Below are 16,303 nucleotides of genomic sequence, written 5' to 3'. Positions count from 1 at the left end.
ACTGGGGCACCTGGGAAGCCGAGTGAGGAGCCAAGACCCCATTCAGAAGCTCACTTTCCCCGATGCAATGGGGGACCCATACTCACTTTGTCAGCTACTGCGGGAGTCTCCCCCTCCTTGTCATCAGCTACCTCGGAGGAAGGAACTTCAGGACTGCTTCTGACCTAAACAAGATTCGAAAACAAAGGGATTAAGTTTGAAAAAGGAGTCTGATGCCCTCATCAGACAGTAGCAGGAGCCTGGGTCCTTGCTTTCCTTGACCTGGTGGGCCTAACTGTAGCCACATCATTCCCGTCCACGCGCCAGATGCAGGGCTGTGTCAAACAGAGAAAACGTCCTGGGCAAGCTTGGAGTCATGTGGCCTACAGCCACAGCTGTGCTGGGCAGCTCTGGCCAAGGGCACGAGTCACTCTGGGCCTGTCAGAAAGGCAAAATGAATGGCATCTCCCTAAGGCCCTCCACAGCTCACACTGACAGAAACATCAACAAGCTTCTCTTCCTGTGCCCCTAGAGGGAGTAGGGCTTGACAGACTCTGTGACCTCTCCTGGAGCCGTCAGGCACAGCAGACCATCCTGCCATTTTTTCTCCCTCTGCTCAGGCTAACCTGTGCTGAGGGTTTCTGCCAGCTCTTGGGGGCTCCCCCACAGCCTCCACTGCAGGCCATTTTGTGGCATCATTAGTGCCCAGAGAATTAAATGGCCCCAACAGGTGATACAAGAGGGGAGGCCACAGGGAGTGAGTGACATGCTCTGAGCAGGCAAGGTTGTGGACCTGTTTCTCCTCTGCACGATGGTGCCCATCTGCCAGTCTTGTCTCCTTCCCAGGTGGCCAAGACCAAACAGGAGACAGAAGAGTGAGTGATGAAGGAGGGTGATGGTGAGAGGCAGTTGTGCCCCGTCCCACCCCCGTTCACCTCAGTGAGCCTAAGGACCCAGGGGGCAGCTTTGCTGGCCCTAGCAGGATCTCTTCCCTACACCGAGCTTGCCTCAGCACTGTGTGCACAAGGGGCTCTGGGAAACGCTTGCCAGGCCAGACATGACGGCTGAGGCACAAGCAGGACGGCGCTCTCTCACCGGAGACTCCTGGACCACTGGCTCAGTCTCCAGGGTGTTGGGTGTGTCCAGGTGCTCATGGAGGTTGGCGGTCTCACTACTGCTGTTGCTGAGGCTACAGTAGTCGGCAGCACCGTTGACCAGGCTGCCGTGGGAGCTCCTGACCCAACTCTCCTGACTGCTGGGGCTGACCAGCTCCTTCATCTCGGTCAGTCTGACCTGCATCTGGATCCCAGGAAGAAGAAAGGCACAAGGGCCGGATGAGCGAGGGATGGAAAAGCGAAACAAACAAGCCACCCCCCTCGGCCAGGAACAGCCTGAAGATTCCCGTATTCTTCTTCACCTCAACGTGCCAAACATGGCAGTGAAGGGGCAAGAAAGCTCCCTGAGAACGTCTCTCATCAGCTCCTGACAACAGGAAAACCTCCCAATGGCCGACTTCTCTCTAACCAGAGCTGCTCCCTCCCTGCCTGGCTGAAACACGTCCAGCCCTGGGGCTGGGGTGGGGGCTGTGAGGGCCCGGCTTTCAGAAGTCTCTCCTCTGAGCCCTACCCCCATTTGCCATCGGAACCAGGCCTGTGCACCTCCTCCAGCCTGGCACTGCCACTCCATCCTCCAGCCACTCAACCTGGATTCAAGTCTCTCTGATACTTGATAGTTATGTGCCCTTGGACACGACTTCCCCTTCCTGGGCCTTGGTCCCACTGACCACAAACTGAAGTGGTCAGTGGTGGGGCTCAGAGTCTCATGGGCTTAACCCATTGCCTAACGGGTGGAGCTTCGCTCACTGAGGCAGCCCCAAGCCTTCCTTGTTCACCAGGGACACTGGCCCACAACCCTGGGGGTGGCCTTTCAGACCCCTCTTTTCCTCCCTGAGTCTCAGGCTCCTCATGGGTGCAGTGAGATAAATATCCTTCACAAGCCCTGCCTCCCAGAGCCGTCGGGCCCAGGAAGCCACAGAAATGCTGGCTCTCACTGGTCTCCTTGGAGCTTTATTTCTGAGACGATGATACGGCCAGGGAGCTTCCCCATCACAGTCACAGGTGGAAAAAAGTGAGTAACACCCATGCCCCCACCCCTGTTTTCGAGCCTCCCTCACAGCCATTGTGAGCATCAGGCAGGGCCTGGGAGGAGCATAGACACGCAGCCTGAGACCTGGGTCAGGATGTGGGAGCCCCTCACCCTGGAGGGCAGGGCCCTGAGTCAGGACCTCTGCAGAATCAACCATCTTAGGCTCACAGCTAGCAGAACACCACTCCATCAGCTGTTCCTGTACTCACTTTACAATGAGGAAGCAGAGGTTTGGAGAGGGGAGGAGCCACATGCTCAGCCCCAGTTCTAAACAAAGATTGAGACTGGGGGCAGGACATGAGCCAGAGCAGCCTGCCTCTCCCACCTCTGCACCCTTGCCCAGGCTGTGCCGCCTGCCTGAAACACCTTCCATATTACTCAGTCCTGCCTCAGAGAAGCCCAAGTTGCCTTTCAAGTCCAACTCCGAGGCCAGCTCCTCCCTAAGGCCTTCAAAGGAAGCTTCCCTTCCCCTTCAAGTGACTCTATTGCCCAGGCCTTACCGAGGTGACTTCCTGCTGCGACTCCTGCAGATGCTGCTGCAGGGGGCCCAGCTGGGCCCTGCCTGCCTCCACGCTCTCCTCCAGCTCAGCTGTCTCACGCTGCAGGCGGCTCAGCTCCTCTCGGGCCTTGGTCAGCTCCTCTTCGTAAGTAGAGATCTGAGATTCCTGGCTTGTTAATTCAGCTTTCAGAGAAGAAATCTGGAAGTTGGGATAAGGGAGGAAGGGAGGGAGGGAAGGAGAAAAGGAGGGAAGGAGGGAAGAAAGGAAGGAAAGAGGGAAAAAAAGAGCTATTTATTTACTGTGCTAATCATTTTACAAACATCATCTCACCTGATCCTCACAACAGTCCTAGGAGGTAGGTGCTGTTACAGGGAAGGAGGGACAGAGCTGATGTGACCTGCCCAGGGCCACACAGCCTGGAAGGGCCTGAGGCTGGATCTGAACTCGGGTCTTCCCGGTGCAGTCTAATGGTACCACCAGCTGCCCCTGGGGCAGAAGCTGAGTCCTGAATGAGGGTGGGGACAGGGAGCAGAGGCAGGCCCTTGGGGCTCCCAGCCCCCCTTACCAGGTGGGCCTCCCGGGCACACTGCTGCCTGACGTGGTTCAGCTGCTCCTCCAGCGTGGCCTTCTGTTCATCGAGCCCACTCAGGACCTCCTGCACCTCCTGCTTCTGGGCCTGCAGCTTCTGCAGGTTGGAGCTCTCCCTCTTGACTTCATCTTGAAGGTCCTAAAGCAAAACAAAACGCAGGATGCTGTCCTCCTCTGGCAGGAAGAACACCTGACAAGAAGGCCGCTGCTCTGCTAAACGATGCTGCAGGTGATGAGGACCGTGGCGCCAAACTGGCTCTGTCCCCTGAGCTGGGTCATTCCTCCCCACTCCACGCAGATGTCTCCTGGGAACAGAGCCTGACTCGGGGTTAGGTGGGGTGCAGACACCTACCTGAAAAGCTCAGGGGGCTGAGGAGTGGGACAGCAAACACACTTAATGCCGCAAGCAGTGAGGGGAGTGTGCTGCTGGGCGTCCTCCCTGCACCTGTGGGATTCCCATCCTCCGCGCCCTAGTCAATGCGCTTTAGCTGTGAAATCGCTCCCCATCGCCTCTCCTTGGTGTGACAGACCTCTCCAAAATGGCACTCGAGGCTTCACAGCCCGTCTGAACTGGCCAGAACCCCTTGACACCTCCATGACACCGAAGGACAAGGGAGAAAGGCTTGAGGGGGCCCCAAAGAAAAGACAAAACAGACGTGACAATTCTAACCCCAGTGTCTTCGAGGCGTCTTCCAAATGTCATCTCCTCTACATGGGCTCTCTCCCCACTGGCCTAAACCACAACATGTTTAAAAAGCAAAGAAAAATGTTTCTCATCTCAATTTAAATAATCCAGAACTGATGGTTTCATGTAATAAGCACTGTAGAACACAGGCTCAGAACCAGCAATCTGTGAACACTTAGGAAAACATCTGGATAACAATGTCACTGAAAATGGTTTTCTTTGTAATCCTACATACTTTATGTATTAATGAATATGATTCTGAGGCAGGGACCCTACACTTCCCCAGACTGGCTCCCCAAGGGGCCCAGGACACAGATGGACACAGACACAGACAGACAGACAGACACACACACACACACACACACACACACACACACACACACCCCTAATCTAGAAAATGGTTTCACCCACTCTGATACTTTAACTTTGCCCACTGCTGATACATTCAACATCTATAAAATGATAGAAACTAAAAGGTACCACTAACAGTCACTCAAAGACTCTAAAACGGGGTTATAGATAACCACTTGGCTTTTGGGTGATTGAGGCTTCTTCCTGGAGTGAAAAAGTCAGGCTGGTCTACATAACCTGGAAGTCTTTTCCAATTTCAATGTCTTCATTGTAATATTGTAATGCCAAGCAAAGGCAACTTCACAAGGTTCAAAATACCAGCATAGCTGCTCTCTAATTCAGTGACAAGGAACAGAGAAAATCAAAATATAGCATAATTCAAAATACAGCATTCACCAAGTGTAATTCAATCAAGTACTACTCCACCCCTGGACATTACATTCATTTAGTCCATCACAAAGCCCCTCTTCTCAAATGGAGATTAGTTTCCAATCATAAGTAAAGTACATTCATTTGTTCAATTACAGAGCACAAAAAAGTCAAAAGTTGCCCACCCTCGGATCACAACTGAATCTACCCCAGAGTTATAACAAGCTTAAGAACAGCATTTAATACCCAAAGAGAGGTCTTTTCTTCATCTTTACCCAAGGCAAGTTCTCAGCAATCTTTGTTGCTGGGGAGACTAAGCTTAGCAAGGTCCCAAGATACACTGCCAGTGTCTTCATTAATTCTTTCTGTCTGCTATGTATCCACTTTGTTTTCCCTGTGTCTATTATCAACCACAAGGCAAGTGAATAAAGAAGACATTTGTTTGACACGTGGCTAGCTGGGCAGCCCCATCGAAGCGGCCCTCCGGACAGTCAATTACGCAGACCCAGAGCTGATAAGAGAAGAGCAGATTAGACTCTACTGGGAAAATCAGCTGGCACCTTCTGTGACCACCCCCCCCCCAAGCTCCTCCCTGACTTACAGCTGGACATCATAGCACATGACAATCTCAGGAGAATCAGAATCACCGGTGACACAACAGACAATGGCAGGTGACCAACAATGTGAGAACTGGAACCAGGGAGAGGTATGGCAGAGTTGGTCACAGTTGAGGAATAACTTGGGTCTTCCTGACTCCAGGCCTGGTGCTGTACCCTCTGCACCATCTAGCTACATATCACCAAGGGGCTGGCCATCTGGTGATGAATTCTTTGGCCACAATAAGGCAGGGGAAAGGGCACTGAGGCTAGAGTCAGTAGACTTGAGTGTAAACCCCGCCTCTGATACACCAATACACCACCTGTCTGACTCAGCCAAATCACATCATCCCTGGGCCTCATCTTCCCCATCTGCAGAAGGGTGGGTTATACCTGATGGCCCTTAAGGTTTCTAGAGCAGAGGTCAGCAAAGTACCCCCATGAGCCAAATCTGGCCCTCCAACTGCTTTTGAAAAGCCCTCAAGCTAAAAATAGTCCTTAGATTTTAAAATAAAGTGTTATGATGTTAAGAAATGTAAAAACTATTCTCAACTCACTGCCTCACAAAAACAGGCAGAAAGGCCAGAAATAGCCCCCACCTTTAGCTCTGGAGCGCTGATCCCATGGACCTATGACACACACAAAAAATTGGAAAACAGCTTCATAAAAATGTTAGGCAGAGTAACATCTGCTTTTCCAAAATAAAGCAGTGAGCTAAATGACAACTGCTGCTGGTGTTCAGCTGCTTCAGTCGTGTCCGGCTCTCCATGACCCCGTTTGGGGCTTTCTTGGCCAGGACACTGGAGTGGTTTGCCATTTCATTCTCCAGCTCATTTTACTGGTGAGGAAACTGAGGCAAATAGGGTTCAGTGACTTGTCCAGGTCTGTCCCTGCATAACACCTGGGGAATGGCTAAACAAAGTGCAGCATGGGAGTATAATGACCTGTTACTGCACTGTAACAAACAATAGACATCGTGAGCACTGAAAAGCAGGGGAAGACTTTTATAAACTGATGCAAAACGAAGTGAGCAAAACCAGGGAAAAAGCATATGCTGTGACGATGGCAACATAAAGAGAAAGGCCAACACCAATAAATCAAAGCTGAATGCTCCTAAACGACAATGCCTGAGCCTGGCCTTGGTCTTCCTCCCTTCCAACATTCCTCCTGCAGAAGGCCTTTCCTGGTCCTTCCACCTGCTAGAGCTTCTACTGTGGGGACCCTCTGCTGACTCAACAGTTCCCTTATGTGTACTGACTGATGCAGGAGTGCCCCTCCTGAGGCTGTGAGCTTCTGGAAGGCAGGCCCTGGCGTTGCCTTTCTTTGTGTCCCCAGGTACTCGGCTCCTCCCACACGGATCTTTTCTTTCATTGTACTTGTACCCTCAGCAGGAGCACACTGCCTGAACCATAGAAAGTGTGTAAACAATACTTGCTGGCTGACCGATTGATGAGAAGGTGCTTCCCTCCTTCTTTACAGAAGTGAAGGACTCAGGATAAGAGACACTCTGCAGAAGTCAAACTTATTCATTGTGCTGTGATACAGTGATACAGTGAACTGTTTTTCCCTTCCTTTTTTTCCTCTCTGTTAAAAGAGATGAAAAGAAAAAGGACTTACTTATACAATAATATTTATAGCAGCTCTTTTTGTGATGTCAAAGAATTGGAAATCGAGGGGATGCTCGTTTTGGGGAATGGCTGAACAAGCTGTGGTGTATGAATGTAATGGAAGAGTATTGTTTTATAAAAAATGATGAGCAGGATGATTTCAGAAAAACCTGGAAAGACTTACATGAACTGATACAAAGTGAAGTGAACAGAACCAGGAGAACATTGTACACAATAACAGCAACATTGTACAACAAAGAACTGTGAACGGCTTAGCTTTTCTCAGCAACACAATTATCCAAGACAATCTCAAAGGGCTCATGATGAAAAATCTGCCCTGAGAGAAAGAACTGATGTTGCCTGAATACAGACTAAAAGATACTATTTTTCGCTTTCTTTTTTTTTTTCAAGTCGTCTTGCACAAAACGACAATCATGGAAATGCTTTACATGATTGCACATATATAACATATCAGATGGCTTGCCATCTCAGGGAGTGGGATAGGGAAGGAGGAAGGGATAAAATTTGGAACTCAAAACTTTGTTTAAAAACATCAAAAATTTTTTTTATGTGTAATTGAGGGAAATTATTTTTTTTAAAATAAAAGAGGGCGCAGCTCCCGCTCCCACCTCCTCCAATTCATGTAAAAGGTGACTCTGAACAAACTTTGGAGATACAGAATCCACAAAATGACAGAGAAGCTAACCTCCTGCTGAGGACAGCCCAACAGGCCGGCAAGATGTGGCAAGTGCAGCACTCTGGGAGCTGAGCCCAGCCCTGCGCAAGCCCGAAGTTTTAACCTCAGGATGGCCACAACCAGCTGCTGGCTGGAGGGACTTCAGATCACCAGCAGCTGTGGCAGTTTCCAGAATTATCATCCCATAGATGCTAAGGACAAAGTGAGAGGTCAGTGCAGTGTGGACTTTGGGAACCGGGATTCCAGGAGTGTGGTCAGGCCTTTACTCCCTGGACGGAGAAGCAGCTGAGGCACTGTGGCCATGCTGTGCAGCCACTGCCACGTGGCTGCTTAAGAGCTCCTGGTCTGTAGATTGTAGGGGGATCAAGAGACCAGTCTGAAGGATAATCGCTCTTGCTTTAACCTGCTTGGATGTGGATTGAGGTCTAGGATGGAGGTCCTGGGGTGTGTGACCAGTTTGCCAGAGCATGTGGAGGCTTCAGAGAGGGCACCCAACTAATAGCTCTGGCAGCTGAGAAAACCCCAGCAATTGGGACAAAGCTCTTCCCTCTGGTAGCAGAGTTCTACTGTGGCAAAAAGTTTAAAAGTCAAGTAATTGAGTGGCAACATGAGCAAACAAAGGAAACAAAGCAAATACAGCAGTCTGACTCTGGATTCCTTTCTTGGGGACAAAAAGGATCAGGGCATGGAACAGGAGGAAGACAGTGAAGTTAGAACTCCCGCACCAGAAGCTTCCAAGAAAAAAATAAGTTGCTTACATGCCATAGAGGAGCTTAAGAAGGATTCTGAAAACCAAATAAGAGAAGTGGAGGAAAAATTGGAAAGAGAAATAAGATCAATGCAAGAAAATTACGAAATGAGAGTCAACAACCTGACTGAAGAAAATAGCACCTTAAAAAATAGACTAACTCAAATGGCAAAAGAGGCTCAAAAAGGCAATGAGGAGAAGAATGCCTTAAAAAGCTGAATTTGCCAGATGGAAAAAGAATCTCAAAAGCTCACTGAAGAGAATCATTCCTTCAGAATTAGACTGGAGCAAATGGAAGGTAGTGACTTTATGAGAAACCAAGATACTATTAAACAGATCCAAACAAAGGAAAAAATAGAAGGCAATGTGAAATATCTCATTGGAAAAACCACTGACTTGGAAAATAGATCCAGGAGAGATCATTTAAAAATTATTGGACTACCTGAAACCATGATCAAAAAAAGAACCTAGAAATCATCCTTCAAGAAATTCTCAAGGAAAATTGCCCTGATGTTTTAGAACCAGAGGGCAAAAGAGAGCTTGAAAGAATCCACCAATCACCTCTTGAAAAAGATCCCCAAAAGAAAACTCCTAGGAATATTATAGCCAGGTTCTGGAATTCCCAGATCAAGGAGAAACTATTACAAGCAGCCAGGAAGAAACAATTTGAATATTGTGGAAACACAATCAGGATAACACAGGATCTGGCAGCTTCTACACTGAGGGATCGAAGGGCTTGGAATATGATATTCCGGAGGTCAAAGGAGCTGGGACTAAAACCAAGAATCACCTACCCAGCAAAACTGAGTATCATGTTTCAGAGGAAAATATGGTTATTCAATGGAATAGAAGACTTTCAAGCATTCTTGCTGAAAAAACCAAAGTTGAATAGAAAATGTGACATTCAGATACAAGAAGCAAGAGAAGCATGAGAAGGTAAACAGGGAAAAGAAATCATAAGGAACTTATCAAAGTTGAACTACTTACATTCATACATGGAAAAACGATATATAACTTATGAAACTTTTCTCAGTATGAGAATAGTTGAAGGGAACAGAAATGTATATATATATATGTATACATACATATATATGTCTGTATAGGAGGGTATATGGGTGTATGAATACATATGTGAGTGTGTGTATATATGTGTACAGGTATACATAGACAGAGGCCACAGGATCAGTTGAAGACGAAGGGATGATACTTAAAAGGTGAAATTAAGAGGTGAGAGGAATATAATGAGAGGAGATGGGGAGAGACAGAATGGGGTAAACTATCTCATATAGAAGAGGCAAGGGACAACTGTTACAATGGAGGAAGGCAAAAGGGAATGAGTCAACCTTATTATCAATTAATTTGGCTTAGGGAGAGAATGAATATATATCAAATAGAGTATCTCACTCTACAGGAGAGTAGGGGAGATGATGGAAGGAGGGCAGGCTTGGGGTGGGGGAAGTTGGAAGCACCCACTTTTGAAAAGGGCCAGGATCAAAGTAGAGAATAGAACAAGTAGGGGGTGGGATGGGATGGAGGAAAATATAGTCAGTCTTTCACAATATATCTACTATGGAAATGTTTTGCATAGCTACACATATACAACCTATATTAAATTGCTTATCTTCCCAGTAAGGGTGGGTGACGAGGGAGGTAGGGAAAGAATCTGGAAGTCAAAGGCTTAAAATCAAATGTTTAAAATATATATAATTATTATTATTATTTTACATGTAACTGGAAAATAAGATATATAGGCACTGGGGCATAGAGATCCATCTTGCCCTACTGGAAAGTCGGAGGGAGGATGGGGGAAGATATAGGAGAGAGAAGATTGGGGAAGGGGATATTCAGTGGGTTTGCTGTTTTGGGGTGGTTGGTAGGGAAAAATGGGGAGAAAACTTGTAACTCAAAATCTTGTGGAAATGAATGATGTAAACTAAAAAATAAAAAAATAAATTACAAAAAAAAAGAGAAGGCTCTCTGGGAAGAAGAATATACTGACAAATATTAGAGAAGTAATAACAAAAGATATCCAAATCTATATGCATGTGCATGTATGTTAACATGTATACAGATATAGATATATACACTGACACAAATATACATACAAAAATACACACACACACGTTTTTCAAATGTCAGATGTGACTGTTCTGCCTTCATACAGATAAAAGAAAAGTTCCAATATGGTCAGCGATTCAAAGTAGAAGAATAACCAACAAAAACCTGGAAAAATCATCTAACCTTTTTATGAAATAAACAGGTGCGTGTGTTTTTCCACCCAAACTGAGAGGGCGCTTTTGTGTGGGTAGAAGGTAACTGGCTGAGCCCACACACTGGCCTGTGTTGATGGCAGCCTTCCCTCCCACACCCTTTGTCCATGGACTAAGTCCACAAGCCCAGATGGGCCCAGGACCAAAGAGGACATTTCTCCATAGACCTCTCCCCCTCTCACGATTGACCTCAGCCCACTCAGATGTGTCCCTCCTTGATCTAGCAGCTGCATCTGCAGTGAGAAGCATCTCAGTGACACACTGTCACAGGACTTCACGGGAACAAGTGGAAGGGAGGAAAAAAAACCTAGTTATCTAAGAAAGCTGAAAGTGAGTCTGATGACTAACCAGGGGTCACATGAAAGCTTAGGACAATTAGCACATCTTCTGTCCCTCTTCCTGAAAGTGGAAGAATCTTTTCCACCCCCCATCAAATATTAATTAACATGAATCCAAGTCCAGGGGATTTTCACCTACTGAACACAGACCCGAAACTGGGAAGCCACAGAAAATCAAAATCTGTTGAGAAAAGTCAGTGTGCTAACATGTGCTAACAGGAAAGATTCAACTTTGTTCCAAAATGATTCAGGAGCCCAACACATGGCAAGGAAACTTCCAAACCAGTATCTACATCATGATATCCTCTAACTATTTTTAATCCTCCTTATTTTGGGACAGATTCTCTGATCCTGACGTGAAGCAAAGAGAGCAGATGCATGCATTTCATTCCCCAGATCTGTCTGTGTGTAGCAAGTTATCTTAGCAACCAGCCGCATGGACCATGGGTGGTAGCAGGCTCTTCCTGTAAAAGTAATGTGACCTCTTGGGAAACTGCTCCCCTGAGTCTGTTTCTAACCCTCAGGGCTGACAAATGTACCCCCCTCCCCCCAGAGGCTCAGAGGAGAGGGTCCAGGTAGGTCTCCGGCCTGTTCTGCTCCAATTCTTCCAGCTCAATCCCCTGCTTGGTCACCTGTGACATCAACCACAAAAGAATGAGAATGACTAGGATGAAAATAGCCAAGCTGCAGATTCTGCAGTGCCAAGATGCAAAAGGAGTCCGTAAAAATAGCCCCATGAACCTGCTGGAGGGAGGGCAGAGTTCTTTCTGGTACTGGCAATCTTTAAAGGAAAATGCTGTTTGAGGGAAATCAGCCTCACATCCAGAAAAAGTAACAAAAAGATCACCACCTAATGCAGTCAATCGGGGGGCCACTGAGAATTCAGCAAATTTTGGAAAGTCATTCTGTGGGCCATTCCCAAAAGGAAGTTAGGCTACTGTTCTTAAGGTTCAACATGCATCCTTAACTGGAACAGCATGTACTAGTTTGAAAGGGATCACAAGAAGGGCCTGTCGGGGGTGTGGCTGGTGCATGAAAGCCTTGGGGCCCAAACTGGCTTCCTTTCACAAAGTCACAGCATGGCCCAAGCAGGGAGAAGGAGCAGCAAACCAACCCTCTCCTTTAGTCAGAAGACGGCATGGCCAGCAGAGCAGAGGAAGTGACCTGGTCTCCGGAGTGTCCCCCAGGCGCCCCTATTCATCACTCTTACCCCAAATAGATCACACAGCTGCTGGGGTCTCTGCCTTCCTGACACAACCCCACCCCTCTTCTCTGCTCCCACAGCTGCTGCCCTCGTTCAGGCCCTCATCACTCTGCATCTGGACTCTCCTGCCTCAGTGGTCTCCCTGCCAAAGTCTGTGCCCCTCAGGTCACCCTCCACTCAGCTTCCAAACTGATCTTCCCAAAGCACAGCTCTGACCTCGCCATCTGCCTACTTAGTAAAGGCCTCCAGGACCTACTCTGGACAGCTACCTGGCATTTACATGTGCCCTTCCCGTCCTGGCCCCCACCTCCCCACTTTGCAGTCTTTTTGGCCTCACTATGTAATACAGCTGACCTTCGATCCATCCCCCCATGCCTTTGCACTGGCTTACCTTCATGCCTGGAATGCTCTCTGTTCTCACCTCTGCCTTCTGGTTTCAGGGTTTCCTTCAGGACAACTCAAAGGCCTCCTCCTGCCAGGCCCTGGGAGGGCTAGTGCCCATCTTCCAGACACTGAGCATCATTTTTATATGCCCATAGCTACTTGTACACTGTCTCTTCCACTGAGGCCCAGAACCAAGTTTATGCCTTTTCTGTTGTTGTTATTCTCAACATATAGCACGAGCCTGGCACATATTAAGCATTAATTAGATGCCTGCTGACTCACTGACTTACCCGCAGCTGCACAGCTGGATAAGGGAAGGAGTCAGGACTCAACCCAGAGTCTATTGAATCTCTTGACTCCATACCCACCATTCATTCTTTCCCTTCAACTAAACCAGTCTGTATAAAAGTGCCAGCGCACACACACCAGCACCCCTGAGCGCTCTCACCTCCCAAAAGAAGGCAGTGAGCACGGGGCCTTGCTTCAGCCAGGCACATGAACAGGGAGGCTCTACCTTGTGATGGCCGATTTAAGCCAATTTCCATTCTTCCTCTAGGAGAAAGCTGACTGATTTATATGTTTCAGTTTTTAAAACACTGCACAGAAATGCTTCCTGGCCTCTGCCCCCGAGGTGCGGCTGCTTGGATGTCCTAAGGGCACACCTGAATTCTGAGCACATGGGTGGAGGGCCCTGGCCTTTCAGGAGGGTGAAGCCTGTGGCCTCCTGGACTCAGAATCACGGTTTTTAAATGTAACATAACAGGATCACAAAGGAAGCCAATTATGCTAAAACACCATTATCAAACTATTGAACGAGTTCCCAGACCTCAGGAGTCCATGACTGGGCTAAGTGAGTGTGAGAAGAGGAGAACATGAGCCGGAGAGATGAAGGGCCTTGACCAGCGGCCTCTTTCAGGTCTCACAATAACCTGCCCACGGTGCCCTGGCCGTCCTGCTCTGCTGTCACTAACCCGAGCTTGCCTGGTGCTCCAAGTCCATGCACAGAAATACCACGGACACCAGCCCCCAGGCTTCCTTGCCTCTCTCAACAAGAACCCAGCCACTGCTCACGGGCTGCTTGCTCACTCGAGGTCCACACGAGACAATGAGAGCTACACAAAGACAGTGTACTACACATGACTGCCACAAGACGAGTGTGGCTGGGGCAAGCACATAACACAACAGGTGGCAAGGGCTGGGAAAGCAGGCACAGCAGCCCAGAGAACTCAGAGTAGTGAGGCTTGGCGCCCAGCAGCCTTCTTAAGTGAAAGTCGCCCTAGAACAGGCAAGGCCGTCTCTCTGGAAGGACCCCTTGCCCAGGGGGCCGTGGCAGGACCAGCCTGCACGGCTCTCTCCAGCTGGATCATAAATGACAACGGCGACCCGTCAACCCACGGCTGCTATTCTGATGGAGCCCGCGTAGGCCGCCGGGGCGGGGGGGGTCAGATGGCACAGGGCTGGCCATGGTGGGAGATCCACCACAAGAAAGGGCTGGCCTCAGGATGTGGCTCATGAGCACTTCACACCCAGTCCCAAGCTGGGATCTCACCCAGGCCTTTCCAACTTCTTGTTAGAGTTCTGGCAAAGCAAGGAATGCTGGGAGGGAGGACGACAAGTTTTAGGGAAGTCGGATGTGGGGGCGCAGTGAAGACAGAAGAGTGATCCAGCTGCTCAGGCAGCTGAAATCCAAGCCTCGGCAGGCTTCTGAGATACAGAGAGCCTCAAGAAACATCAGAGCCAGGGATCCACGAGCTCCTCTCACCTTCCTCCCATGGGCGTTGGCTTCTTCATTCCTTAGCAAGCTAAGCTGCACTCTGACTCTGCATTTCCGTCTCCTCCACCCCTGCACAGGGTCCCTTCAGCCCTATCCCCTGGTTTCCAAATCCCTCATTAGAATGTAGGCTCCTCAAGGGCAAGAAGAGTGTTTCTTTTTGCTTGTATTTGTATTTGCAGCACTTGACATAGAGCCTTGGTACACAGTAAATGCCTAATAATTGCTTGTTGACTTGATTTGTTAAGTGACTTGTATAAGGTCACACATAAAAGTCTACAATAGTTCTGGGGCCAATTCCCTTCTTAATCCAATGTCTATTGGTCCCACAATGAAGTCATGAGAAAGGATGAGATCTCTAATGGGATAATAAAGAGAAAGAAGAAAACAGAGCTCAGGGGAGAACCCTGGGGAATGTCTACGAGAGGAACTACCAAAGACAAGGTCCAAAGGGAGAGTCAGAGAGGCCGAGGGAGGGGGCAGCATCAAGGCAGAGAGGGCAGAGCCGAGGACCATGTGCAGGACTTGGTCATTAGGTGGCACTACAGTGGGTAGAGTGCCAGGCTTGGAGTCAGAAGACCTGAGTTCAAGTCCGGCTTCACACTCTTACTAGTTGTGTGACCCTGGGCAAGTCACTTCATCTCCCTTTGCTTTAGTTTCCTCAGTTGTAAAATGGGGATAATCACAGCACTGACCTCCCAGGGTTGTTGTGGGGATCACTTGTCTGGTACACAACATGTGGGCTCTTATTATTATTAAAACGGTGATGACCTGGGCAGGGGGGGAGGCAGGACACAAAGGCCCAAGGAGAGCAAAGACCAGGGTGGGGGTGCATGTTCAGGATGTCTGGAGGGGGCTGCTGGGGGTCGGCAGGGTCTGTCTCCAACCCCCCTAAGGATCTTTTCAGACAGAGGCTCCCCTGGCATCCTCCTCCTCGCTCTCAGCCCACTTTTTCCTATGCCCTCCTCCATTCTGTTCTGTAACAGCTGTTTGTTTCACATCAACCAGCCAGCCTTTTATCTTGGTCTGTGGGTCAGTTCCCTCCTGCCTTCACACACCCTGCTACGTGCCCTGGGCACACTGCCCTGGGCAGAGCGGGTCCTTCAGACATGCTTGTTCAATGGATGCTTCTCAGGCAAATGCAGAGAGATGGCCAGAAACTGAGGAGTCATGGGTGTCTGTGGAAGGAGGCAGCCTGGAGTCAGGAAGGAAGGGAGGCTAGGGAGGAGAGGAGGGGAAGAGGGGAGGAAGGGAAGCTGGGGAGGAGGAGAAGAGGGGAGAGGAGGAGAGGCTGGGGAGGAGGGAAAGAGGGGAAGAAGGGAAGCTGGGGAAGAGGGGAGGAGGGGAAGAAGGGAGGCTGGGGAGGAGGGGAAGATGGGAGGAAGGGAAGCTGGGAAGGAGAGGAAGAGGGGAAGAAGAGAGGAAGGGAAGCTGGGGAGTAGGGGAAGAAGGGGGAGGAGGTGAGTAAGGCTCAAAAATGACCTGATGATGCACTGACTGATTCCTGAGACAGAAGGGAAGCAAGAGGCCTTCCCTAAAGGAAAAGGACCACCCATGCCCCCGCACTTCCTGAACCACATCACCTCCAGCTCTCTCTTCTCTGCCCCCGTCCCCCTCCATCTTATTCACATCACTGATGTTTAGTTTTTAAAATCAGAATTGACACAGGAGAGGCCCTTTGCCTGGCCCCACAGACAAAGGAAAGGAGGCAGATCATAAGGAGACTGAAGGGAAGCCCTTGTTCCCTCCATGCTACAGACATGTGACCCCAGTTGCATGTGCTCCAAGAATCTTAACTGAGGCCCTGCATTTCTCTCCCAGTGCAGTGTGTTCAAATTAATGTACACTGGCAGGAAGAGGTGGCTCCTGTCTCCTGGTGGGCACCTTCAGAGGGCACCCAGCACAGCAGGGAAGTCAGTGCACCCCAGGCCTCAGGAAGCTGGGGGCCAGCAAAGCATCCCCCGGGCCTCAGGAAGCTGGGGAGCCAGCTTGTCCAGCTCTGTGGCCACCACCCTCAAGGGAGCAGAGGGGGGGCTGCCTCCAGAGCCAGGAGTTGGAGCTTCTGTCCCGT

General features: G+C 49.3%; 1 protein-coding gene across 2 annotated transcripts in view; it reads right to left on the bottom strand.

The window, feature by feature from the left end:
* Window positions 1-16,303, bottom strand: part of LOC138165355 (epidermal growth factor receptor substrate 15-like) — a 127,419-nt gene that overhangs the window by 16,413 nt on the left and 94,703 nt on the right. For both annotated transcript variants that reach the window (XM_069093598.1, XM_069093600.1), the window contains 4 exons: window positions 3,190-3,351; window positions 2,625-2,822; window positions 1,075-1,278; window positions 87-164 (listed from right to left, as the gene is read on the bottom strand). In XM_069093598.1, the coding sequence (XP_068949699.1) occupies window positions 87-164; window positions 1,075-1,278; window positions 2,625-2,822; window positions 3,190-3,351 (642 nt within the window). The remainder of the gene's footprint in view (window positions 1-86; window positions 165-1,074; window positions 1,279-2,624; window positions 2,823-3,189; window positions 3,352-16,303) is intronic.

The sequence above is a fragment of the Petaurus breviceps genome, unplaced genomic scaffold (genome assembly GCF_028583685.1).
Source record: "Petaurus breviceps papuanus isolate PSGF00001 unplaced genomic scaffold, PetGlider_PUasm1.0 208, whole genome shotgun sequence".
NCBI classification, from domain to species: domain Eukaryota; kingdom Metazoa; phylum Chordata; class Mammalia; order Diprotodontia; family Petauridae; genus Petaurus; species Petaurus breviceps.
Note: the sequence above shows the minus strand (reverse complement) of the source record. Positions and strands in the feature narration are given on the sequence as shown.